General features: G+C 42.1%; 1 protein-coding gene across 1 annotated transcript in view; it reads left to right on the top strand.

Annotated features, from left to right (window-relative positions):
• Window positions 1-25,922, top strand: part of LOC139435662 (partitioning defective 3 homolog) — a 159,727-nt gene that overhangs the window by 84,862 nt on the left and 48,943 nt on the right. The window contains exon 3 of the mRNA XM_071206407.1: window positions 25,472-25,646. Coding sequence (XP_071062508.1) covers window positions 25,472-25,646 — 175 coding nt within the window. The remainder of the gene's footprint in view (window positions 1-25,471; window positions 25,647-25,922) is intronic.

Raw genomic sequence — 25,922 nt, 5'->3', positions numbered from 1 at the left:
AAAGCATAGAAACTACTTTAACTTATGACGCTAACTAAGAATACATTTACATTAAACACTATAAACAGCAAGAAAATAAATGTGAAACTATTAAATAATATAAAGACATATATAGCTCCAACATCTTTATTAAATAACACAACTTTGGTTTAAGCTTGTATATTTGTTATTTTCTTACCAGAAGGTGGAACTTCCACCACCGTCAGTTCCCTCTGGAGCTGCTCTTATAGACGTAATGTATAGTGGCACTGCACTCAGCTCAGCGTTCTGCATATATTCCTTAATGAAGTCTTCAGAGGAACGGTCGCGTTGGTGTGGTTTTGGCTGTTGAAAAGAATCCAATGGCAGCATAAGTTTGGTTTTGTGGTGTGTTATTATTATTTTTGGAAAATTGGACCAATGTAGAGAATGAGTTTCCAAGCTGGTCTGTTTGGTCCCTTAGCTGAGCAACTCGTTTACACTTATTCTTTACGAACTGTGCCCACCGTTTACGGTAAATTAGGAAAAGGCAAGCTCAGAGAAAGTTAGTTCATCTACAGCCAGCTATATGTCATAGTGTTTTTACATTTTCTGTAGTTTGTCTCATAGCAACAAGGTCCTCTTTCATTCGGTTGCCTTGAATGTGTTGATGGAAATATTCCGCTGTCTTTCATCGAAGCACATTTTTAAAACGGGAGTTGGTGCCCAGACTATCCTCCGCATTATCTTGTTATAATGATAGAATAATAGTGGTCGATCCTCATGGGGGTTAAGGCAGTTTGAAATAATAAATGGATGACATTCAATCCCCTCTATGGCAGAACACTTCTGACTTGAGATGCGACAAATAAATTCATCACATGGTTATTAATCTCTTAAAATAATTATATATATTTCATTTTTTTTGCCAGGACAAAATCAGTCTTTGAACAAATTATGATAACATTGGTAAATTAAAAGATATTCTGTTTAGCCTAACTTTTATCGAACATTTTATAGAGGCACACAAGTTTACAGTCTAACAATGAATAATAAGGTTAATAAGATATTAGTTATAAGCCAATTTAAGCTGATATTCTGAATGTTCTCTCAAGGTTTTATGTCGGGCATAGTTGTGGCTCCGTCAGTGTTGGGCTTGATAGTTGAAAGCGTCTTTCTGCTATTTAAAAATGATTATAATGCCATATATTAATGGTAGAGTAGTGTGTAACAACCTCATTTTAAGTCTTAAACTTTAATTTGCAAAGTGAAATATAACACAGTTGTTGGAAATACCCGACTTAATCACAGAAAGTCATGGACACATTTCTGTCTTGCATTTTTACCGTAAAAGCCTGGTCTTTTAATAGCAATAATGATAAATACAGACGGTATGTACCACCACGTACTGTAATATCCGTCCGTCTTACTCAGTCAGCCTCTCTCCGTTATGCTCTCAGAAAACTTCCCAGCCTCTTTTAATTCTGCTGATTTATTGCCTAAAAAGAGACGTTTCCTGTGGAGTGGCGGTGGTTTCATTGTGCAACAGAAACTGCCCCCGATGCGCGAGCCTCACCAGCTGTGTTGCAGCTCACACACACACACACACACACACACACACACACACACACACACACACACACACACACACACACACACACACACACACACACACACACACACACACACACACACACACACACACACACACACACACACACACACACACACACACACACACACACACACATACATTTGAAAGCCTTCCCACCAGCACCACTTGTCCAGGCCTGAGAAGTGACGGAATAGTTCCCGGCAAAGAGGGAGGGGTGGGAAGCTGTCCAGTTCACTGTGTTCTTAGCTTCTATCCAGACTCTGAGTAGAAAATACTCGGTCGTCTAAAGCTCCGTCAGCTCCATCCTGAGAGCCCGATCCCCTCCACAGATTCCTCCTCACAGTAGAGCAGCGGTGTCCAAACTTTTTTCACCGAGGGCCACATACAGACAAAAATACGAAGGACTCGGCCACTTATCGAGGTGAGGTATATTGCCTCCTACGTTATAAGTTGAACATGAATATGCTTTAAAAGTCCCATGACATGCTTTTCCGGTTATCACCCGTCCCCTTGTGTCACGAAGGTTTTTCTGCATGTAAACGGTCTGCAGAGTCACAAACCCTCAAAGTACACCCTGTAGCGAGTAAAACTCTAACACAGAGAAGACCTGTCTGTGCTGCCCCACAACGCCTCGTTGGACATTTCTCTTTTTCATATTTTTTCTTTCTGGTCACTCTGACGTAACGACGACCCGTTGGCACCAATTAGTGCTGCAGCCCCCTCAGCACCCCCCCCTTCCCGTGCCCATGGTGTTCAGGCTGAGTTCCGCACTGTCTCGCTGTCTCGCAGACCCCACGCAGCAACCAGGAAACGACAGCAGTAATCCAGCTCACACTGTCCGCTCCTCGAGCCTCAAAGGGCGGAGCAGCGAGCCGCGCAACGTCCCGCCAACACGGCACCCAGACCCCACGCAGCATTCTCATCTGTTTGTCATTTCTGATGTTCCGCTGTAACGGTGGTGGACTCATCAGAACAGAGTGGGCGAGCTGACCAATCAGAGCACACTGGGCTCATAGGGGGGGGAGGCAGGAGCTCCAACAAGCCGTTTAGGACAGAGTGAATACACATACTACACAGAGATGCTGTGAGAAACCAATGAGAGTTTGGAACATTGAACAATGTACATCTATTCTAGTAGACGTCAACAATGGAATTATGATCAGTAGAAATGGCCATGTCATGGGACCTTTAAGAAAAACCCGCCTACATCACAGCTTTCCATAGGGTTTCATGGTTGGCAGCTCATCCCTGAACACAGAAGCCTCAGATTGATTGTAATGAGGGGAAATATGAAGGGTGTATTTCCAGCTTGTTGTAAATAAGTTATTGGGCTTTTTTCTCATCAACTAAGATATGTTAGAAAAATGTTTCAACATGAATTGACAAAATTTATTTGAAAAGTGGTCTTTTTAACACATGAATACTACTGTGTAATATATTTGTACATATATATTTAAGAAGTACAATATAAGAAAAGTTTCATCCGTGGGCCATATTTCATTATACTTTTGGAATTTGCCGATTCTGTAGTAGAGTAATCTGCCTCTTTCCGTTTTACACCCACTCCCACATCTAACCCCATCATCTCCTCTCTCCATGTCCATCCATCCCTCCATTTCTTTCTCCCCTCTTCATTCTATATTTATCCACCTTTTTACTTTCTCACACTTCCTCTCATCCACCCTACCTTCTCTCCTTTCCTTTTCCCTCAGCCATATTTCTGTCCATCACCTCCCTTCTCTTGCTCTCTTCTGTCTCCTCAATCACTTTTACTACCCTCTTGGTTTCAATCTCTTTTTAGCGTAGTCATACATCCCTTAAATCAAATGCGCTGTTATTTCTTAGAGGAAGTATATATAACTTGTTTGTTGTCCAGAGACAGACACAGGAGAAAAACAAAACCTTTGGCCTAGAGAACAGAACAGTGCAGGGTCATGCAGAGGATATTGTGTTATCATGTTTTATTTAGCGAGACGTTTGGATGGTTTTTGAGATTGAAAGTTAGGGAATAATAGTTTTAAGAATCAGTTACATCAAGGGAAGCCGTTTTGTCACTTTTAGGAATAGATTTTAGACCAATTTAACAGAAAAAAGAAATCAAACGGCCCACAGTTGACAGGAAATTTGTACCAAGAAGGCTGAAAAACTAGTAAGTAACAAGATAAAGGGTGAAATAAATCCTCTAAGATATTGTTCCTGGATATTAAACAATGTCCGGTTGTGTTTAATGAAAACATGCTGCATAAAACTATTCAAACCCTGATCTAATCTACTGTGCAGCTCAGACTATGTTATAAGAACAAACAAATGCTAATTAAAGATAATGATAATAGATTTTATTAAAATAGCGCCATGGGACACAAGTCCACTCTACATGAGGTACGGACAGACAACAAAACAAACAAAGTAAGGCAAATAATAAAGTAAAATCAACAAAGACGTTATTAATTATTTAGATGTTTTGGTCCAATAGATGGAAATCTATTACACACATTAAACTACCCAAGCAGAAACAGAAACAACCTTAACTTAAAGGGGACCTATCATGCAAAATGCACTTTGTGATGTCTTTTATACATCAATACGTGTCCCCGGTGCGTCGGGGAACTCACGCAGCGTCAGAAAATAAAACCCTCTCTCTTTTCCTCCGTACCCAAATCTCTAAAAACGGGGAACAACGGAGCTGATCCAGATTTGTCGACGATATGACGTCAAATCGGTGCAAGGCAAGGCAAGGCAAGGCAAGGCAAGGCAAGGCAAGGCAAGGCAAGGCAAGGCAAGGCAAGGCAAGGCAAGGCAAGGCAAGGCAAGGCAAGGCAAGGCAAGGCAAGGCAATTTATATAGCACTTTTCGACGCAGGGTAATTCAAAGTGCTTTACAAAAAAGAAATGAAAGACATTAAGCATTAAAAAAGAAAAGCTAATAAAATAAACATTAAGGAAAAATACATGGATAAAAGTTACAGTGCAGTCTAAAATATGAATAAAAAGTACATGGATAAAAGTTACAGTGCTAATAAAATAAACATTAAGGAAAAATACATGGATAAAAGTTACAGTGCAGTCTAAAATATGATTTAATTTAGACAGACTTTCTTCACCATATTTTGCTCGCATGACATCCACAATCGGACCCTCAGGAGGCTGTACACACCCCCTCCCCTGCTTTGCTTCCATAACAAAGTCTTTAAAGTGTTACCAAAACACTCCGTGTTACCAAAACACTATTTTTCATCCGTCGATGCCAGATATTCCAAATATCTCTGCTTTCGAGCAGTCCCTCTCATAAATGTCATGGAGTTTAATTACGTTTAGAAAAAGTACATGGATAAAAGTTACAGTGCAGTTTAAGATATGAAAAGTTCAATTAAAAGCAGCGACAAAAAGAAAAGTCTTCAGCCTGGATTTAAAAGTAGTAAGAGTTGCAGCGGACCTGCAGGTTTCTGGGAGTTTGTTCCAGATATTTGGAGCATAATAACTGAACGCTGCTTTACCATGTTTAGTTCTGACTCTGGGGACAGAAAGCTGACCAGTCCCTGAAGACCTGAGAGATCTGGATGGTTCATAATTTAGCAGGAGGTCAGAAATGTATTTTGGGCCTAAACCATTCAGTGCTTTATAAACCAGCATCAATATTTTGAAATCTATTGTTTGACACACAGGAAGCCAGTGTAAAGACTTCAGAGCAGGAGTGATGTGGTCCACTTTCTTAGTGTTAGTGAGGACTCGAGCAGCGGCGTTCTGAATCAGCTGCAGCTTTCTAATAGATTTTTTAGTGAGACCTGTGAAGACACCATTGCAGTAGTCGAGTCTACTGAAGATAAAGGCATGGACAAGTTTTTCCAAACCCTGCTGTGACATTAGTCTTTTAATCCTAGATATATTCTTTAGGTGATAGTAAGCTGATTTAGTAACTGTTTTAATGTGACTGTTGAAACTCAGGTCAGAGTCCATGACTACACCTAGATTTCTGGCTTTATCTGTTGGTTTGAACATTGCAGACTGAAGCTCAGCGCTAACTTTTAAACGTTCTGCCTTGGCTCCAAAGACCATTACCTCAGTTTTATCTTTGTTTAATTGGAGAAAGTTCTGACACATCCAGTCATTGATTTGTTCAATGCACTTACTCAGTGTTTGAATTGGAGCATAGTCTCCTGGTGAAATTGTTACGTACATTTGTGTGTCATCTGCATAGCTATGGTAACTTATTTTGTTGTTCTTCATTATCTGAGCCAGTGGTAGCATGTAGATGTTAAAGAGAAGAGGCCCCAAGATGGAGCCTTGAGGAACCCCACATGTCATATTTGTCAACTCAGATGTTTATTTACCTATAGAAACAAAGTTGTTTCTATCCTTTAAGTAGGATTTAAACCAATTTAGAACTGTTTCCGAAAGTCCCACCCAGTTTTCCAGTCGGTCTAGTAATATGCTGTGGTCAACAGTGTCAAACGCAGCACTGAGATCTAATAATACTAACACTGAAGTTCTGCCACTGTCTGTGTTTAAGTGGATGTCGTTAAAGACCTTTACAAGAGCAGTCTCAGTGCTGTGGTTTGGACGAAAGCCTGACTGGAACACATCGAAACAACCATTTAAATGCAAGAAATTACTCAACTGTTGAAAAACAACTTTTTCAATGATCTTACCTAGAAATGGCAGGTTTGATATGGGCCTGTAATTGTTCATTACTGAAGCATCTAGATTATTATTTTTTAAGAGCGGTTTAATGACTGCAGTTTTCAGGGCCTGTGGAAAAATACCTGAGTGAAGAGATTTGTTTACTATATGAAGTAGTTCTGAGGCCATGCAGGGCAAAACATCTTTGAAAAATCCTGTTGGAATAATATCAGGGCAGCAGGAGGAGGACTTCAGAAGTTGTATAATGTCCTCTAGGTTTTTATCATTAATCTGATGGAATTGTGTCATGATGTCTGAATTGATGTTAAGTGGACACAGAGACAGCACATTTGCTGTACCTGATGCAGAGGCACTGACTGCGTGTCTGATTTTCTGAATGTTGTCAGTGAAAAAGGCAAAATCATTGCACGCCCTGGTGGATAGAAATTCAGAGGCTACTGACACTGGGGGGTTAGTTAGTCTGTCGACGGTAGCAAACAAGGCACGTGCGTTGTTTTTGTTTTTGGTAATGATGTCAGAGAAGAATGATTGTCGTGCGTTTTTCAATTCCAAATTATAAAGGCCAAGTCTCTCTTTATAAATTTCAAAGTGAACCTGGAGATTTGTTTTTCGCCACCTGCGTTCAGCTTTTCGACATTCTCTTTTTTCTGTTTTAACGGTCATGGCCTTTCTCCATGGAGATATTTTCTTCCCAGTCACTTGCTTTACCTTAGTTGGAGCAATGGCATCTATAACATTTTTAATTTTTGAATTAAAATGATCTACTAGCTCATCTACTGAGATGTTAGCAGGGGCAAGTGTGGAAGAAAAATTCTGAGTAAACATTTCCTTAGTATTTTCAGTTAAATATCGCTTTGTGGTTACCTCTTTTTGAACACTTGTGTGAACAGAAATAGAGCTCTCAAAGAAAACACAGGAATGGTCAGAGTGTGCAACATCAGTCACCACAACCTTAGAGATATTCAGACCCTTTGAGATAATTAAGTCCAGAGTGTGCCCCTTATTGTGCGTGGGCTCCGTCACATGCTGAGTCAGTCCATAGCTATCAAGAACACAAAACAGTTCTTTAGCCCCTCTGTCCTGGGGGTTGTCAACATGGATGTTAAAATCACCAACAATGACTAGACGGTCAAAGTCAATACACACTATAGACTAGGGATCGACCGATATGGCTTTTTCAAGGCCGATACCGATACCGATTATTAGTAATCAAGGAGACCGATAACCGATATTTGGAACCGATATACATTTGCAGTAAAATCAGAAAATCTTGGTGTTAAAATGTAGAATAACACAAACTCCAACACAACTTCTTTGAAATGCATTTAAGCATAGCCTATATTATGTTTAATGAACTTTTAAAACATCTTACAACTGGTTTCCTCTCTGTGCCCTTTTCTTTAGTGCAGCCATCTGCAATGAGTTAGAGAGACAAGAAGTGGGGCAGCAGGCTGACATGCTTAACTAACAATAATGCTTAATTTATTATATCAAACCAATGCCTGTCTGTCTAGCATAAAATCCCAATAAGCTGCTAGCAACTGCAAAACACTATGCTAGCTAATGTTTTGCAAACTATTAAAAGTGAGGCTATTGCAGTAGACCTAACGTTAGACTAGTAGCCTCACTTCTAATATTTTGCTAAACATTTGCTAAATACATGTTGGCTAGCTAATAAGCTTCACATATCAGCCTTAAAAACTGCGATGCTTCACTCGCAGCCCCCCCTCCGCAGTCCGCACCACAGTTCCGCTGTGAGACGCTGCACGCTGACTGACTTCCCGCGTCCCTGTGTAACTGGGTAGCGGATAGAATTGGATCAATAGATCGTGCTGTTTTTGCAACTTCAGCATAGGGGATTGGGATGTTTATTGAACTTCGGCTTTCAACTGATTTACCTTCGAAACACATGTATGGCTCTGCCGCTCAGCGCTGCTGCTTGCCTCTGTCTGTGTCTGCGTCTGCGTTCTTCGCACCTGCCTGTAATCTGAGAAGGTCCCGCCTCTATGGCTGGCTTCCGCCCGGAAAATCTTCAGTGTTGATTGACACTTCAGTAATAGCCTATCAGATAGCGCTGTGGGCGGGACATTGCTCGTGTACAGAGAGTGGTGACTGCAGACAGAGAAACGGCCGCATCAGAGCCAAAGTGTTATCGGCAATTTTATTAAAAAAAAAGGCCGATACCGATAATCGGTCAAATGATGAATATCGGCCCCGATAATCGGCCTGGCCGATAATCGGTCGACCCCTACTATAGACAGCAGTTCAGTAAAGTCATCAAAAAAACTTGCACTGTATTTGGGTGGCCTATAGATATTTAGGAACAGAGCTCGAGAGGAGCATTTCAGCTGAAGGGCCACATATTCAAAAGAATCAAAGTTTCCATACGATGTCTTCCTGCATTGAAGGGAATCATTGAACAGAATAGCAACTCCACCCCCTTTCTTATGCATTCTTTCCTGACTCATAAAACTAAAGTTGGGAGGGGTTGATTCGATAAGAACAGCTGCACTGTTATTTTGTTCAATCCAAGTTTCTGTTAAAAACATAAAATCAAGATTGTGCTCAGTGATAAAATCATTGATTAAAAATGTTTTTCCTGCCAAAGACCTGACATTTAATAAAGCTAGTTTAAGTTCGTTAAACACACTATCAGTCATGTTTTTTGTAACAAGCTGTGGCTGACATGGAATCACTGCTAAATTAGATAAACTCACACAAACGTTTGAGCGCTTCCTGTATCTAAGATGATTTACCGCTCTTAATCTATTACCTATCAACACAGATATCGGCAAAGCTACTGGCAGGCAGGGCCCGGGCATGTCCTGGAAAGAGTTGAGAGTGCCATACGCCCTTGAGCCTGGACCCAGCAGATATCAGTTTGCAGATTGTTTTGGTTTGGATGATTGTGGTAGGCATGGTGATGAAGCCGGGAGAGATGGTGCGCATCTCTGCTTCGGTGATTTTGGTGGGCGTCGTTGAGGAGCGGGGGTAAAGGACATGCTGCCAGCCCTGCGTAACGCCTTAGTTTGGTCTTTGAAATCCAGGAAGGAATCGGTGCCAGCCCTCTGTATCTCCTTCATGTGTTCAACGATCTCCAGGATGGTGGGCGTGGGTGAAAGGGTGAACGGAGTATCCCCAAAGGCGTTGATAGGGGGGGGGGGTGACGGGCGGTGGGGACTCCTCCGTGTGTCTCATATGTCCCCCATAATCAGAACATTCCTCAGGCGGGTGCAGTGATACTTCTTCAGGGTTTTCTGCGCGATGTGTTGTGTCTATCTCCTGTTTTGATTCCTCTTGCCGCTTGTCCTTGGCAGAGGGAACAGATTGATGACGCAGGCAGTTGAATATGTTAGAGATAAACAATTTCACTCCTGACTTGTTCAGGCAAACTCCATTTGCCTTGAAAAGATGTCTGCGATCCCAGAAAAAGTTAAAATTGTCAATAAAATGCACAGAATGGTCAGAACAGACAGTTGAAAGCCACGTGTTCAGTGCAAACAATCTGCTGAATCTCTCCACTCCTCTTCTGACTGGCGGTAGAGGGCCACTGATGAACACCTCTGCATTTAGAGAGCTGGCAGTTTCCAACACACATTTAAAGTCTTTTTTCAGCACTTCTGACTCTTGTTTCACAACATAATTTGTTCCAATGTGCAGAACCACATTCAGCCCCAATATGCAGGATCTTCTCAGCCAAGTCAGAGACCGTATCCTTGGGAAAACAGAGTACTTTGATGTTGTTCTTACTACACAGACCTTTTACATCTCTTACAGCAGAGTCACCCACAATCAGAGTTTCAGGCCCAGTCGTTAGCTTTCCCTCTAGTCTTTTACTTTTGGAGTAGCTATTGGTCCTTACCCTGCTGTGTGAAGAGGACGGGTTATCCAGGTCATCAGAAAGAGATCTCCGGCTCTCGGTCAGCGGAGCGTATCTGTTCTGGATTGGCACACTTGGTGGTTTAGGAGGATTTTTTGTAATTCTCCCTTTAGCAGCTGTCCACTGCTGTTTAGGGGTTGAAGAGGCACTCTTCCTGGGTGATAACAATGCAGGCCAGCCGGTCGCATCACATATTTCTGAGTGTTGGGCTCTGCCTGTTATCCGTCCTCCCAAATCCCATGGAAATGATTTACTCTTCGGCTTTGCACCCAGAGAGTTCCAGGGAGGACTACCACTTGTAGATTTATTACCCGGTACACAGCCCTCCTGTTCCTTGGAATCCTTGTAGCTGCTAACTAGCTGTGAGTTAGCATACCCTTTTCCATTATTTTGCAACACTGGTAAAGTGGTGTCATTCCCACAACATAGTCCATTCACTTCCACATTAACTTCCAACCGTTGCATTTTCATTTCCAGCACAACTATCTTCTGTAGAAGTTTGTGGAAGTCATCTGTAGAGAACGGAGGCATTTTTCTACCAACTAGCTTAAGCTAAATAGCATGCAGTAGCCTACCAGGCTTTAGCTGTTGCTAGGCCACGCTACTGTAAGACTGGGGTCGTCGTAAAAATGTTGAAATATGGCTGAAAACCTCCGTCTATTTACGAAGATGAACTGTCCCAGTGATCGGTTAATGTCCAGGAGCCGCTGCTCGAAGTTTTCAGAGAATAAGAATAGGAACATCAGCATAAAAAGTAAGCAGAGGCAGGAGCAAGCAGAAAAGCGTCTGCACTGTAAGAAAAGATAAGCAGAAAACCAGGCACAGAAACAATTCCAGACTGTTTTGGACGTAATATGGTCGGTGTTTACATTAGCATCGCTAACACTCAGAGCTAACCTGTACTGGAGTGAGCATGTGTGTGAAGAAGCAGGAAGTAGAAAGGAACTCACCCTGTGGTATAACCGGCAAGAGAGAAAGCCTTTGAGCTCCAGACTGTTTCAGAGAGAATCCTTGATCTAATAATCCTTGTTTCATCACCGCAGCATTTTAGACAGGTCCCAGGTCCCGGCCGCATGAGCCGGCATAGGCTCCGCCCCCTCTTATTTTTTTTTCAGTTTTGCCTTTATTTATACAGGTGAAAATCTCATTGAGACACAGTGTCTCATTCTAAAGAGAGACCTGTTTATACCCAGAATCAGCACTTTTGAAACAGGAAGTGAAATAGAGGGATATGAGGCATGGCTAGAATGGGTGATCGGTTTGGTTTTTGAGCAAAACACGTCATAGACATGTTTTTTATATTTTTTATATATCTGAGACCTGTGCTATTGCCTAAACATATCATGATAGGTGACCTTTAAGTTATGACCATTTTGTTTTCTGGAAATAATTGTTGCATTTTTCGAGTTTTTGAGCCCAAGTTTTAACATTGCTAATTTATCTCAGCCTAACATGAGATTAGGGCGAGAGCTACTGTACAGCTTCTTTCAACAACTATTAAGCCCTCATGTTTAAACACAGGTTGTCCTACTTAAACACACACACACACACACACACACACACACACACACACACACACACACACACACACACACACACACACACACACACACACACACACACACACACACACACACACACTCACATTCGCACAGCTGTGTCATCTGCTATGTGTTGATTGGTCCCTTGGAAAATCATTAATTGAAGCTAAACAGCTAAATATAGCGCTCAGTGTGATTAGCCCTGATATCCTGGGGATGCATGCTGCTCATTAGCGGTGCTAGCTAACCATACACTCACACTCTCACCTACACACACGGTTGTGTTTTGGAAGCCATTTATTTCAAGTAATGATCTGATTTCCAGTCGTATCTCCATGTCCAAGCCTGTTTTGGTTTTGGTTCGAGTTCATCTAAATGTGTGATTTGTTTAAAAATACAAAGGCTCATGTGAGCTTTCATTTTTAGAGTTGGCAACCTGTGAGAAATGAATCTGTACCCATGGCAGTGGTATTACCTTTCTCTATTGTACCTATCAAACCAGAGGACAATCTTCTCTTATAGAGGGTTCAGAAATGGGTTCACACTGCAATATCAGGTGTTTGGCCATAGGAAAGAGTTTCTCTCTCTGTGTGTGTGTGTGTGTGTGTGTGTGTGTGTGTGTGTGTGTGTGTGTGTGTGTGTGTGTGTGTGTGTGTGTGTGTGTGTGTGTGTGTGTGTGTGTGTGTGTGTGTGTGTGTGTGTGTGTGTGTGTGTGTGTGTGTGTGTGTGTGTGTGTGTGTGTGTGTGTGTGTGTGTGTTTTTTAGCACAGTCTTTTTCTGCGCTGTACCCACATCTATCAGCTTTCAGCAGCTTAAACCCACTCTTCCCTGTGCTGAAAGACTGTCAGCACTATTCAGCTGTGTTTCTTTAATCTCCAATATCCAGAATGGTCAGTTTTAGCTGTCGCAGCCAAGTGGACGAGCAGACGGGGATAAGTTCAGTTTACAAATGAAGGGTCGGGCAAATACAGAAAAAAGGGTGAATCCAGGTTTAATTTTAGTTTCAGTCTCAAACTAAACTCCTCAGTCGGAGCAACTAAAGGAAGTAGATTGTATCCGTACACAAAGACAGGCTAGCCATTTGCCAGTTTTATTCTAATCGAAGGTCATTTCTCACTGGTTCTCATCAAACTCTTGGCGAGAAGAGAATACGCTTGCCTCCCAAAACGGTCACATATTTCTTGATTACGTTCATTCTTATTCATCACATGTAAGAAAGTATGATACAACTATGCCCCGGTTGATTTGGCAGCGAACGTTATTGTCCAATAATCTGTAACAGAACGCTGCTGTCGTCGTCATTAAAACTTCTCGTGTTGCTGATCCTAGATAATGTTACTTTGTGAACAACACATCCATGTTGAAATCAAAACGGAGGAGAGGTCGAAAACGTTAGCTGTTAGCTCTTAGCATCCGGTGGGGACCGCAGTCCTGCTTGACTAAATATTGCCGCTAACATTAACTATTATTAAAGTTTGATTTAAGTGACATGACCATGGTAGAAATACAGTTATTTTTAATATGTATCAAAATGTGATCTATATAGGACATGTTTAACAAGCACTAGCTCTAGAAGGAGCTTCGAATGTGTCATGTAAACCACTAATAACACGTTTTTTCATCAAAGCAATAAGACTACTGTCATTCTTTATCTTATCCTTGGAATCACATGTTTTTTTTTAATGCAAATAACCACTTAGATTCATCATTGTTTACACTGACTGCCGTTGAATATCATGTTTCTTGACAGGTCAGAAACAGTTGGCAGTTAACAGTGAGCCTAGTATACAAGCTAATTACAATAAAACGGTAAAGAACCGTCCGATATGGCGCATCAATACTATTCAATTGGTTTCAGCCGCAATCAAATGGACAGTGTGATCGAGGTTTCTCAAATAAAAACATAAATCCCCTTAGAAAGGAACTAGGGTTGCCAGAAACTGACCATGATCAAAATCGATTATTCGGCAGCCCTGGCAAATAATAATCGACGCAGGCTTCCTCCAAGTTTACAGTAAAACAAACTGGTGGTGTGACCAATTATTAATACTATTACTATTATTAGCATATATATATTTATATATATTTTGGTTGAAACTAAGCCAGGAAAAAAAAAAAAATACATAAAAAAAAAAAAATATAAATAAAATCGATTTTTAAAAATAATATTCGATTATGGAGACTGTAGCGAATAATCGCTGGCATCCCTAAAAGGAACATGTGGTAAAAGAAGATATAACTGACAACCACTCTTTGTGTCAGGTCGGTTGTTTCTCCATAGTCTCCGGCTGTCAAGTGTTCCTCTGGGGCGACGAGCCAGAGTTCAGAGGTGCAGTTAAAGTTTTGTACAAAGCAGTGAAACACGAGCAACGGCTCGCGGGGAACAAGAGTCACAACTCGGCACTCTTCTCATTTTGGAACATGAATCGCCTTCTTCCCCCCCCGCTCTGTCTGATTGCAGTTTTCATTTCGTCAGCTTGGCTCGAGCTCAGAAAAGTTCCCTTGCTTTCCCCCCACATGTTTTCCATCGTCCGGATTAAAGTGAAATGGAAAGCGGGTCAATGTGGCGAGGGGAATTGCTCCGCGCCGCTCCGAATTGTCCTCGACTCCATTACAATGTAATCATAAATCTGTGTTTGCCTGGACGTAATCGGTGTGTGTCAGCTTGACGGACAACCTGAGTGAATACTTGAGAAGGAAGGTGTTCCAGCAATGGCAGATGTTTGATGGTGTGCGTGTGGAGAGGTTTAGACGGCAGCTGCGCAATGTCAGGTCTCATTCTCTTTATTTGATATGCGTTTCTCTTCAATGTGCGTCTACACTCAGCGAGGTTAAGGTCGCAGTGTGCTGCCTTTGCTCACTCTGTGGCGTCTCAGTGGGAGTTTGGGGTTGTCTAGCATCATCGGCTAATCTTAGTTACATCTGTCACACTTCCAAAACCTCCGCCCTTTGGCTGCTGCTGCTCAGATCAACACTTTTCCATACAAGTTCACAGAAAAGCTGTTCCAAAAACACTCTTCTGATTATAGAAACGAGTCCAATCCAATACAAAAAAAAAGAAAAAGTCTGCCATATGGCTTCTTGAACTTTCCTTGATTATATGCAGGCTTCTTTAGTGTCAGACAAGAGTCACATGTGTTTCTCTTTCATGTTTAGTGACACAACAAGTAGAGATGTCCCGATCCGATCACGTGATTTTCAAAAAATCGGGGATCGGGATTTTTTTTAATTAATTTTTTTATAAAATATATTTTTTTTATTTAATATTACAAAACAAAAATGACCATGTTCACGTCTTAAAGTCATCCTGAGGCCTTAGTTTTGGTTTAAAATTACACAACATCATGTATGTGTTGCTTTCTTTGGGCTTGTTTTCAGACCTGGTTGCTTATTTCTCTGAAATCTGGCAACAGAGTGGGCGCAGTGTCTGATAGTAGCAGCAAGCTAACGAGAGGCTACGTTCAGCTGGTGACTCGGGAGTCGGGACAGAGAAAATGTCAGGAGTTTGGAAGCATTATAAAATTGAAAGCGAAGGCAGTGTAACAGCCAGATGCAATGTTTGCAAGGCAGAGGTTCCGCGTGGTGGAAAGAACAGAGCTACGTTCAACACGACCAATCTAATACGCCACCTGAGAAACAAACACCAACAACAACACGGCGAGTACACAGCGGCCACTCAGGTAACGGCACTGAAGCAACCGACACTTTCAGAGGCTTTCAAAAGGAAAGAGAAACTGCCCCAGAACAGTGAAAAGGCCAAACAAAAAACAGCCAAGATAGCTGAATTCATCGCGTTGGATGACCAGCCGTTATCCGTTACCTTTTTTTTCTCTTAATGCATTGCATAAAGATCGGATCGGGAAAAATCGGTATCGGCAGATTGTCAAAATCAAATGATCGGAATCGGATCGGGAGCAAAAGAAGGTGATCGGGACATGCCTAACAACAAGTGATAAACAAGACAATGCATTGTGTAGGTTGAACCACATTTGTCAGATCTTGTAATATTATAAAAGTAGTAATATGCAAATCGTATCCATACAAAGTCGATGCCTTTTATATCCTGTAGTGCTTTTCTCTACACGCCATATTCCAAAATTATCTGCTTTTGCACACGTTCTTTATTTTGGCCGTCAGAACAGCCTTCTCAGAGAAGTTTCACATTTGTCTTTCTGAAACGTGCAGATATGAGTGTGTGAGCGTGTTACAGTGATATGTGTCTGCAAGGCAAAACATATCGTCAGGGAAAGTTTATGCTCACACTTGACTTTGTTGTATTTCAGTGAACAGGACTGGATACAATTAAATGTGTGAGCTTCTGGGATTGGTTTTAAAGAGAGAATCTTTGGGGTAAAGTTGTCTCAGATGTCAGCTCTTATTCCATTCAGATTTTAAGCTTTGAATAAAAACGGTATAGTAGGAAAAGTGCTCTACAGGGGGTCCGCGGGGTCTTAAAAAGTATTCAAAGTTGATAAATCAATTTAGCGAAAATTAAGGCTATTAAAAAATATTTGGAAGATAAGGAAGAAGGACAATCAATACTGTATATAGTCAATGTGAGGTAAACTGTGTCGCCAAGGTAACCGGTTACAACTCAAAGTGGTGATGAGGTCTTAAAATGTATGGAAAGGGTCTTAAACAAGGTCTTAAAGGTTTTACATCTGACTTCAGGGTTCCTGCAGATACCCTGTCCTAGAGTCCCACAGATGTTGGATGGGGTTGAGTTCAGGCCAAGTTCTAACCTTTTTCCTTTTTGTTGTTGCTTTTATAATGGTATCTGGTAGTAGATTAGTCTAGGAATATAATATATATTGAATAGAGGCTAGACATAGTTATTGTTGGCAGATAAATATACAACTTTTATCAAGTCAGGAACTTAAAACCGGTCAAGTTCTTCCAGTGGGGACATTATTTATTTATGGAGCTAGAAATGGGCATGAAACTCAGGTCATCCCCAAACTGGTGCAACAACATGTTTAGAGCAATATCGTCTCATTGTGTGCTGTTGCATTAAGATAGTCTTTATTTAAGACTTGCAAAGGTACACAACATGCAAATCAGCTTCAGGCAATGCAAAAGTCTTTTCCTGGACATGGGATGTTTTATTTCATGAAGAATGCCCCCTTTTTTGTACCAGAGTCCACCTTTATTTCAAAGCCACATGGACTCATAACAAAACCGAAGGAAATCTGACATGTCAAGCTGGCTCCACTCTCCATCAATTTGTCTAATTATTATGTATAAACCAAATCAATTAAACCGACTCTTGCTGATAGATTAGGTGAGAGTGAGTGACTGCTATTCCCCCCCAGCCTCGCCTGTAAAATGTCCAACAACTGCCATTTGTGGAGAAATTATGATGAACACTTTCATGTAGCCTCTCAGGTAACAAATCAAAGCAGACGTTTTGAAAGAGGAGAAAGCGGCTCTGCTTCATCGCGGCCTTGATGAATAGCTTTCGCCGCCCTCGTGTATTTGTTACTCGATGAACGGAAACCGTGTAACTATAACTCTCGTCGTCAAAGCGCTCAAACTGTCAACCTTTTCTTTTGACTTTGAAAGAAAGACTTTATGAATAGGAAATTTCCTTTTCTGCGTCTTAAACCTGGCAACCAACTGTCGACTCAATGTGGCGATCTCTAGGAGAAAACAAGAGACATTAGTCATGAAGGGAATAAACCATGGCTTACTTTTCAAATTGTTAGTGTATACATCCAATTATGCTATTAGGCAAAATTGTGATATGGACTAGTGCAACATTCAAATGACAAGAAGCAGTTATTTTCTAAAAGGCTAAGTATGTGTTAAAATTAGGGCTGTCCCGAATACTATTTTTCGGGCTCCAGATATTCGGTAGTAATCAGCAAGGGGGGGGGGGTCAGCAGCGAACCACTTCAACACGTGTATTTCGGTTTATTCACGGCATTCATTTTGTTGTTTTATAGTTATTTGTTAATGTAACCCAATTTGTGTTCTTTGAAATTGAAAAGGATATCGCATTGTGTTTGTTACTTTCGTTGCAGTTAAGTGTAATTTGGCTTGCCTTCCTATTTTGTATGGACATGCTTTTATTTTGAAGGAGAGTTAGCGCTGTTGACAGGAAGTTGTTGTTGCTATGGAAACAACGTGACGGAGATTAACGGAGAAAAAGTAATATCTACATAGAAAGACGGAGAAAGTAAAAAATAACTTATGGTTAAGTGTTAGCCCCCCCCCCCCCCGAAGAGGCACACGCTCTTACGTTGATATTGGAGATTTCAATCAATTCTATTTGGCAGCCACAGTGCAAAGCGGCTGCCAAAGAAAACGAATATCCGATTAACGAAATTGAAACCCGAATAGTATTCCAACGAACGAATATTCGGGTACAGCCCTATTTAAAATACATATCTTTGTAGTATTGTGGAGGTGCAGAGAAGTCCTCGACTTAAATAACACATTTGTTTGGTACAGATCCTTTTATGAACATTCAAATTGTAGCCTTTGTAGACCGTTGACATGCACACAAACATAACACACAGCATGGAAGGGAAATCCCCCAAAAAGCATGATAGGGCCTCTTTAAAAATGTATGATGCAAAAGATCTTGAGTCACAATTAGTTTTCCCGATTGTGCAGCCCTACTTTGTTGACATTGAAAGTCTCCAACCATCCTTTAAGAATTATGATATATCTATATATATCTATATATATATATATATATATATATATATTTGTGGTAAGTGTAGTTTTTCCCTCCTTTGCCAGACATGTAATTTTGAAAGGGATCCCCTCACATTAAGTGTGGTTCTCTGACCCGAGGGTAACATCGGTCGCTGCCTGTCTGCACTCTGAGGGTTCTGGCTGCTGCTGCTGCTGCGGAGTGATTTATTTTTTGATGGCTGTCGCTTTTTGGGAAAAGGCCGGCTGCAACTCGGCACTTTCTTCACGGTTCCTGAAGCGTGGAACCGAGAAAAATGTTACGTGCTGCAGTTTTCTGACCCGAGACGAGTCGGACAACATGTTTTGGATTACACAGCTGTGTGGGCGAAAGTCAAGTGGTTTCTTCCCGTCTTTTGCTGACGGCTTCTCGCTTTTCGCCCTCTCACTCCCTGGCACCGTCCTGGTGTAGCGATGCCAGGTCTGAAAGACTTCCCGTATCAGGGGTCGCCTTCAGTTTGAAAAGTCTAATGTTTCCAGAGGAATGTCTCTTCATTGAAACTGGTGCAGAAACAAGTTAACCACGTCTCGGAGCCTTTGTGGGTCTGGGATCAGCATTTAAGGGCATATGGTCGATGATACATTCAATATCTGCCTTTAGCATATTCAGTGTTATCTCAAATGATGAATGAACGTCCTGATTTAACCGTTGTTCCTGTGAGGCAGGCGTTTTCTTTGGAACATGCCATGGCTTTAATTCCTTGTCTTGTAATCCTCTGTGTTTGACGAGCCCACGTTCAAATAATCAGTCCTGCTGTCTCTCCCTTCTCGTGTCTTTCAGATTCAGTTCATCATATGAAAGAACACACACACTACGCAGCTTGGAGCGTGACACGAGGGAGAATGTTATGTGATTCTGTGAGAAATTGGAATGACATTATTTAACGTGATGTGTGGATAAATCACCCTGACGTTAGATGTGGAAAGATTTATGTTGAAAGCCCGAGTTGTGATTGTTGGACTGCCGCAGCGTACGAGCGATGGCTGATGTGGTGCAACCAGTGACTGTTTCTTTCTCAACTCGCCCCCGCCCTGACTCCCCCACGCCCGTAAGGACTAATTCCCCTTTGACCGACCTCTCTTTGCCCCGGCGTATTGTTCTATCCAGAGTAATGGTGATGATTTACGAGCCGAGAAGTGGACTGACTCACTCTTTCCGTTGGACTTTACCTGAAAGCATCTTTTTTTGGGTTAAGTTTGAAGCGTGTTTGCATGAAAGTAAAGAAAAGTTGATGACATGTTTTACATACACACGTTAACACATTCACCCTCACATGCACTGTTCATGAGGGGTTTCCTGCTGCTTGTAGTCCAAATGGAAGCAAATCTTTAATTGCTTTTAAAGGGGTCCTATGTTGCTAACTTTCAGGTTCATATTCGTATTTAGCGTCTCTACGGTGACATGTCTCCATGCCTTAATGTTCAAAATCATGTGTTGGAGCGCTAGCCAATAAGCTTAATTGATTAATAGTGAATGTCCTGATCCACATACTAAGATATGCAATGTCCGATTTAATCATTAACAGTTTCCAGTAAAAACATTTTGGCGTCTTCAGATTCTTGATATTGCAGCTTATGTCATGTTAAGCAAATTGTGTCTCAATTAATCAATTATTAACACCGAATACAAATAATTATCGCCCCCCTAATTCAACCTGTAAAAGGCCGTATGTTAAGTAAAAAATAGGAACATTTTAAATTGTCTCAACCTTTATCGACACCATTTCACACGCCAATCAGCTCACATTTCTCCGGGAACATATCCTCTGGTTCCCTCAGGGCAGGCCAACGCTCTGATTGGATGGTCCCCGTGTGTGTGTGTGTGTGTGTGTGTGTGTGTGTGTGTGTGTGTGTGTGTGTGTGTGTGTGTGTGTGTGTGTGTGTGTGTGTGTGTGTGTGTGTGTGTGTGTGTGTGTGTGTGTGTGTGTGTGTGTGTGTGTGTGTGTGTGTGTGTGTGTGTGTGTGTGTGTGTGTGTGTGTGTGTGTGTGTGTGTGTGTGTGTGTGTGTGTGTGTGTGTGTGTGTGTGTGTGTGTGTGTGTGTGTGTGTGTGTGTGTGTGTGTGTGTGTGTGTGTGTGTGTGTGTGTGTGTGTGGTGGCAGCAGGGTCAGGGCTGAGCTTGTCAACAAATACCAGCAATTATCTTAGACTTGAGGCTGTTTTGTAGCAAATGGAATGGACAACAATTCAGTCAACAAAACAACCAACAGAAGAAACATGGAGTCCTGAGGGAGCGGCTGATGTTTGCACCCCATAATATTCACTTAAATATTCACGTTTCTGGCAAAGGAGAAACATGTTCAAGCCAAAGTTTCGTTATTTGTCATTCATTTGTTTAAGCTCTTATCTTATTCTTAAGTCCCCGGCCGGAAGTCCCCGGAGTCCGAGTAAATCGCCAGAACGCCGACACCTCCTCATCTCCACCGCTCCCATGTTTTTTTTTGTGTTTCCATAAGTTATTCTCTCTCCATTGGTGCGCGGGGCTAATGCTAATAATGCTAATGCTAATAATGCTAATGCTAATAATGCTAATGCTAATAATGTTAATGCCAGCAAATACAATGGCGGCTTCACAAAACCTTTCAGAGTTTTACGGGCCGTGGTTTGCAATTCGCCCAGCCAATCAGAAATTTGAACTTTTTTCTCCCCAGGAAAGTACCACCTCTCTAGCAGGCACTACAAAGGGGGTAAAAGTTCTCATGAACTAAGTTCTCTTTTTGGTGTGAACGCAAAATCCCAGGAACTATCGGAACTAAAAGGGAAAAGTACTCCGGTGTGAAAACGCCGAAGCACATCCGTCTGTTGGCGGGGCAAAGGAGTCTGGTGGGATTGTTTTCGCCGCCAGCAAAGCGTGTTCCTGTGACGGAAAGTGTACTGCCGGCGAGCCTTGGCGGGGGGGGTGCTAGTGGAGCACGCCCGTGAACTGCGAGCGCCGGAGCCTCGCAGCGGCAAAGCTGAGGCTCTGTGGTAACCTGTGGACAAATGAAGAGCCGTTTAGGAGCCCAAAGAGATAGTATCTATAAGGGACGGCTCAATTCAAAATTCTGCTCTCGGGGTGGACGCCCTTTCAACCCTGGTCTGGCGGAATCACTGGTGTGGACTGCATTTGAACTGATTACCATGTAACAAGGGGTTTAACATTACATGGGTTATGGGTTTTTCTTCTTCTGTGGTGTCCGTAGGGAGCGGGACATGAAGAAGAGGGGGGGGGTTTGCTGACTCAGCTGTTCTGGCTGAACTGAGCCTTAAAGAGGGAACAGTGGAGGACCCTCTGACAGTTACACTCAGGAAGTTTTATTTAGACGTGTTTGCATAAAACACACGACACTGCCTTCTCCCATGAGTCTGTGCGGGAACGCGTCTGCTCTCATGTTTCCATATTACACGACCATTTCAACACAGATCAAACCGAGTGAGGGAAGAATGAATACTATGGTGTTAATTCATGCTGTCGATACATATTTGTTTACATGTAGGGCTTGTTCTCATTCTGTGATATTTAATTGATTATTTATTTAGTGCTACTTCATGGAATAATGCAAACATTTAGGTTTTAAGAAAATGACACACACACACACACACACACACACACACACACACACACACACACACACACACACACACACACACACACACACACTCTCACCACCTTCAAAACACTTCTTCACCTCTTCAATCTGGCTTTTAATGTGCGATTGTTTTTGTATTATTTGACTTTAACTTTAACTATATATTTATTTGTTGTTCCTTTATTTTATTTTATCCTCACTATATGTGTAAAGCGTCTTTGAGCACCTGTAAACGCGCTAACAAATTAAATGTATTATTATTACTCTACCTTCTCCGATGAGTCTCTACACGAACAAATCTGCATTTTCCCCAAGATAATCCAATATTAAAGAGGCCCTATTATTCTTTTTGGGGGTTTCCCTTTCCTCTGGTGTGTGATAGGTTTTAGTGCATGTAAATGGTCTGCAAAGGCTAACATCACAAAGTTCTCCTCCAAGGACTCCTTTGGTTATTTCTATGTCCCTCTGTAACACTCACGCTTCTATTAGCGCTCTAACACAGAAGCTTCACCTTCTTTTGTATTTGACAGAATATTCAAAGTACTTTTTGAAATATGAACACATTGAAGCCGTGTGCCACTCTCTCCGAATGAGAAAAGGCACATTCTTAAGGTTCATAAAAACACACTGCTTCAACACTTAAAGACACACTCACATGTGTACACAAACACAACCATGTCAATAGAAGCATTAGCACACACAATTACATCCAGGGACACCCACACACTCCTTTAAAACACACACACACACACACACACACACACACACACACACACACACACACACACACACACACACACACACACACACACACACACACACACACTCCATTAAAACACACACGCGCAAACTATTCAAATCCCACTCCCACTCTTCCAGCACATTAAACCTTAATTTCAGCCACATTTAGCCGCAGAGCTCTGGAGTTTTATGGCGTGCTGGACAGGATCCCTGGAGAGAGTAACAGGCTCTTGAAGGGGAACACACACACACACACACACACACACACACACACACACACACACACGACTCGTTTTTCCCATTTGGCCATTTACATAAGTGTGCAGTCATATACTTCAAACCGGAGCTAGCATCAGCCCTGAGCTAATGTGTACAAGCAGTAATGGTGGTAATAAAGGTGTGTGTGTGTGTGTGTGTGTGTGTGTGTGTGTGTGTGTGTGTGTGTGGGGGTGTGTGTGTGACAGAAAGAAGAAGGGGGAAGTAAAACGGATTGATAAGAGCTGATGAAAGAGGAGATATTGTGCTAATTTTTGTATTTCGTGCTTCTACTACGACTGATCGGCTCTGTTGTGATTGGTCAACTCCTTGGAGATGTCCCGCCCCTTAGCCTATCACTTACAATGTGTTGGAGCGCTATATTTTAGGCTTTGCAGACCATTTACATGCACCAAAAACGTATAAACACAAACCCCAGTTAAGGGGAACACCTAGCATAATGGGGCCTCTGTTGGAAGTCGGTATCTCAACCCCTCTTCTTAAAAGATATAAATATATATGTGAATCAAACTAAATTGATCATTTGACTTTTCCTCCTCGTTTGGCAGCCTCGACATGTGCTTTGCATTTTCCTGAAGTGAAAATAATGTCTGTTTTTGATCCGCTGCTTATGCCTCAAGGTGGTTTCCTTAAAGTTGTCCTTAAAGTTCAGGGCTTTTCTCTGTTCAGACTCTGTTAATAAACCCAGATGAGCTGATATCTGGATTATGTGTAACCCCATTGAGAGATTAGGGTATAGTGGGGACATTATCACAACCATGCCTCCACATCAGATCTCACCACACGGGACGGTTAGATCGCCTCCTCTGATTCGGCGAACGCTGGATATATTCACGTCTGAGGCCAGCTGATGGGAGTCACACAGCGACGGCATGCATCTCCTTCTTAATCTCCGCGGAGGCTGGAACTAATCAGATCTGTGAGCGAGGAGAGCTTTGAAGGCAGGCATTTTGAGGGAGAAGGATATGATTGGAGGTAATGAGCAGCTCAGTGCCATCATGGAGAATAGAGAGACTAAATCCAGCCCCATTTCCATTTAGACTGTGGGTGCAGTACTTTGTCAGTAGAAAGGGACCACCATGCGCCGTCTGTTCACCACGGACAAGTTTACTACCTGTACTTTCTTTCTATATCCACGTTTTCTTACTGCTGGTTGAAGGAGTGAGTCAATTGAACTTATTTAGCCATATTTAATGCCTGTCATTCAAGAAAAATGACAAATATACACTGCTGAGTAGTTATTATTATTAGATTCTGTGTAAAATGAAATCCCCTTATTACCAGTTACAGTAAATAAACAACTCATTGCGATGTAAAAAATATACTTTTAGCCCGTATTACTCGCTATATACACACTTGATTCAAAAGGAGCAGCTTACAGTACATGTATGCAACAAAGCGCTTTGGTTTCCACTCGGGATGGGAACGATTATTCGAATATTCAGGTATTCGAATATGAGTTATGAATATTTTTATTTTTTGGGAGGGGTGCCTAAGTGGATTACATATTATCAAATGGAATAACTCAATGTACAGTGCCATAGCTAAGTGTTAGGTCTAAAGGTGTGTTTTGCTCCGCTCACCGGCCCCTCACAGCGGGCAGAGCTGCAGGTGCTGATCTCTCTCTCTCGTGTTTATGTCCAAATCCATCAGACCTAGCTAGTTAGCCAATGATACGGCTGCTGCCCCTCCCTACACGCAGACTCAAACCTCATCTTATGCCCAGATCCCAGCTGAGAGGGTCTCCTCTACAGCTGGCCTGATTGTGAATCGCCTCCGCACCCGCCTCTCCCCTGACTGACATGCTGATATTCTTTTAGGATATGTACATTTCGGTTCATCGGTGAACCGTTTTCTGGGGGGTCGAGTCCCTAGTTTCCACACAGACTGCTTAACCTTCAGGGATGTTATGCAACAATTTCTATGAGAAAATAAATATGTTTTATCCTCATTTCAAACATGTCGTCTTCCCTCCGTTCGTATTGCTTTTTAAATCCGCATTATTATGTGATATATTGAATGTTTTCTTCTCACATCTTATCGACATCACCTTGCTTTGGTCTCTTTGTGTCCCTTTCTTTCTCGCTTTTCATTTGGTTATTGTCATTTCCTTTCATAATTCCAGATTATGCCAGGGTACAATCTCATTGTTTGGATGTTAAGCCTCTTTTGACACGCACACAGACAACCCTTTGTTAAGCTTGTTGACATTTCATTATATGCATCGTCTGTTAAATAAAGCACCATGTTTCTCAAAGCCAACATCATTCTTCTCTCACATTATTTACATCATCGCCCTTTGGTCCCGGTCTGTCCCGTTATTCTCTAACTTCATTTCATAATTACCCCAGTGTATGATATCATTGTTTGGGTTGAAGCCTTATTTGCAGAGTACAACGATAATCTGTTTCATCGTTTGTCGTACTTCTTTCACCCCTCTTGTTTTGTTATTAGAACAACATACAACAACCATCTATTGCGCTTGTTAACATTTCATGATATGCATGTTCAAATCCCTCACCTTCTGACCTGTCCTCTGTCCCTCCTCCTCCTCCAGCTGATAGCGGTGTATGAAGAACAGGAGCCCCACCATGGAGGAGACGGTACCAGTGCCAGCTCCACGGGGACCCAGAGCCCCGACCTGTTCGCTGTGGACCTCAGCGGGGCCTCGGCCTTCCAGCCCTACCAGGCCAGCAGCGAGATCGAGGTCACGCCCTCCGCCCTGCGCACCAGTAAGTCCCAACCAGGAGAGGACCTCAGGGTCTATAGAGCATACACGACAATAACTCTGAATGTGGCTTTTAGCACATTTTACAACTTCTACGGCCTAAGGAACGGGCAAGTGTCTCTGGGTAGTAGAACTAGCTCAAACTCAATATTAACGGAGTTACAGACGTCTCTTTCCCAATGTAATTAAGTGGGATTACATTACGTGACTGATAAGGACGTTGTAATACCTATGTAAAATAGGCTATGTGTTATTATCTAAACACGTTTACCCTTTCACA

This window comes from Pseudochaenichthys georgianus, chromosome 17 (assembly GCF_902827115.2).
Source record: "Pseudochaenichthys georgianus chromosome 17, fPseGeo1.2, whole genome shotgun sequence".
Lineage (NCBI taxonomy): Eukaryota > Metazoa > Chordata > Actinopteri > Perciformes > Channichthyidae > Pseudochaenichthys > Pseudochaenichthys georgianus.
This window is presented reverse-complemented; position numbering and strand designations above follow the sequence as displayed.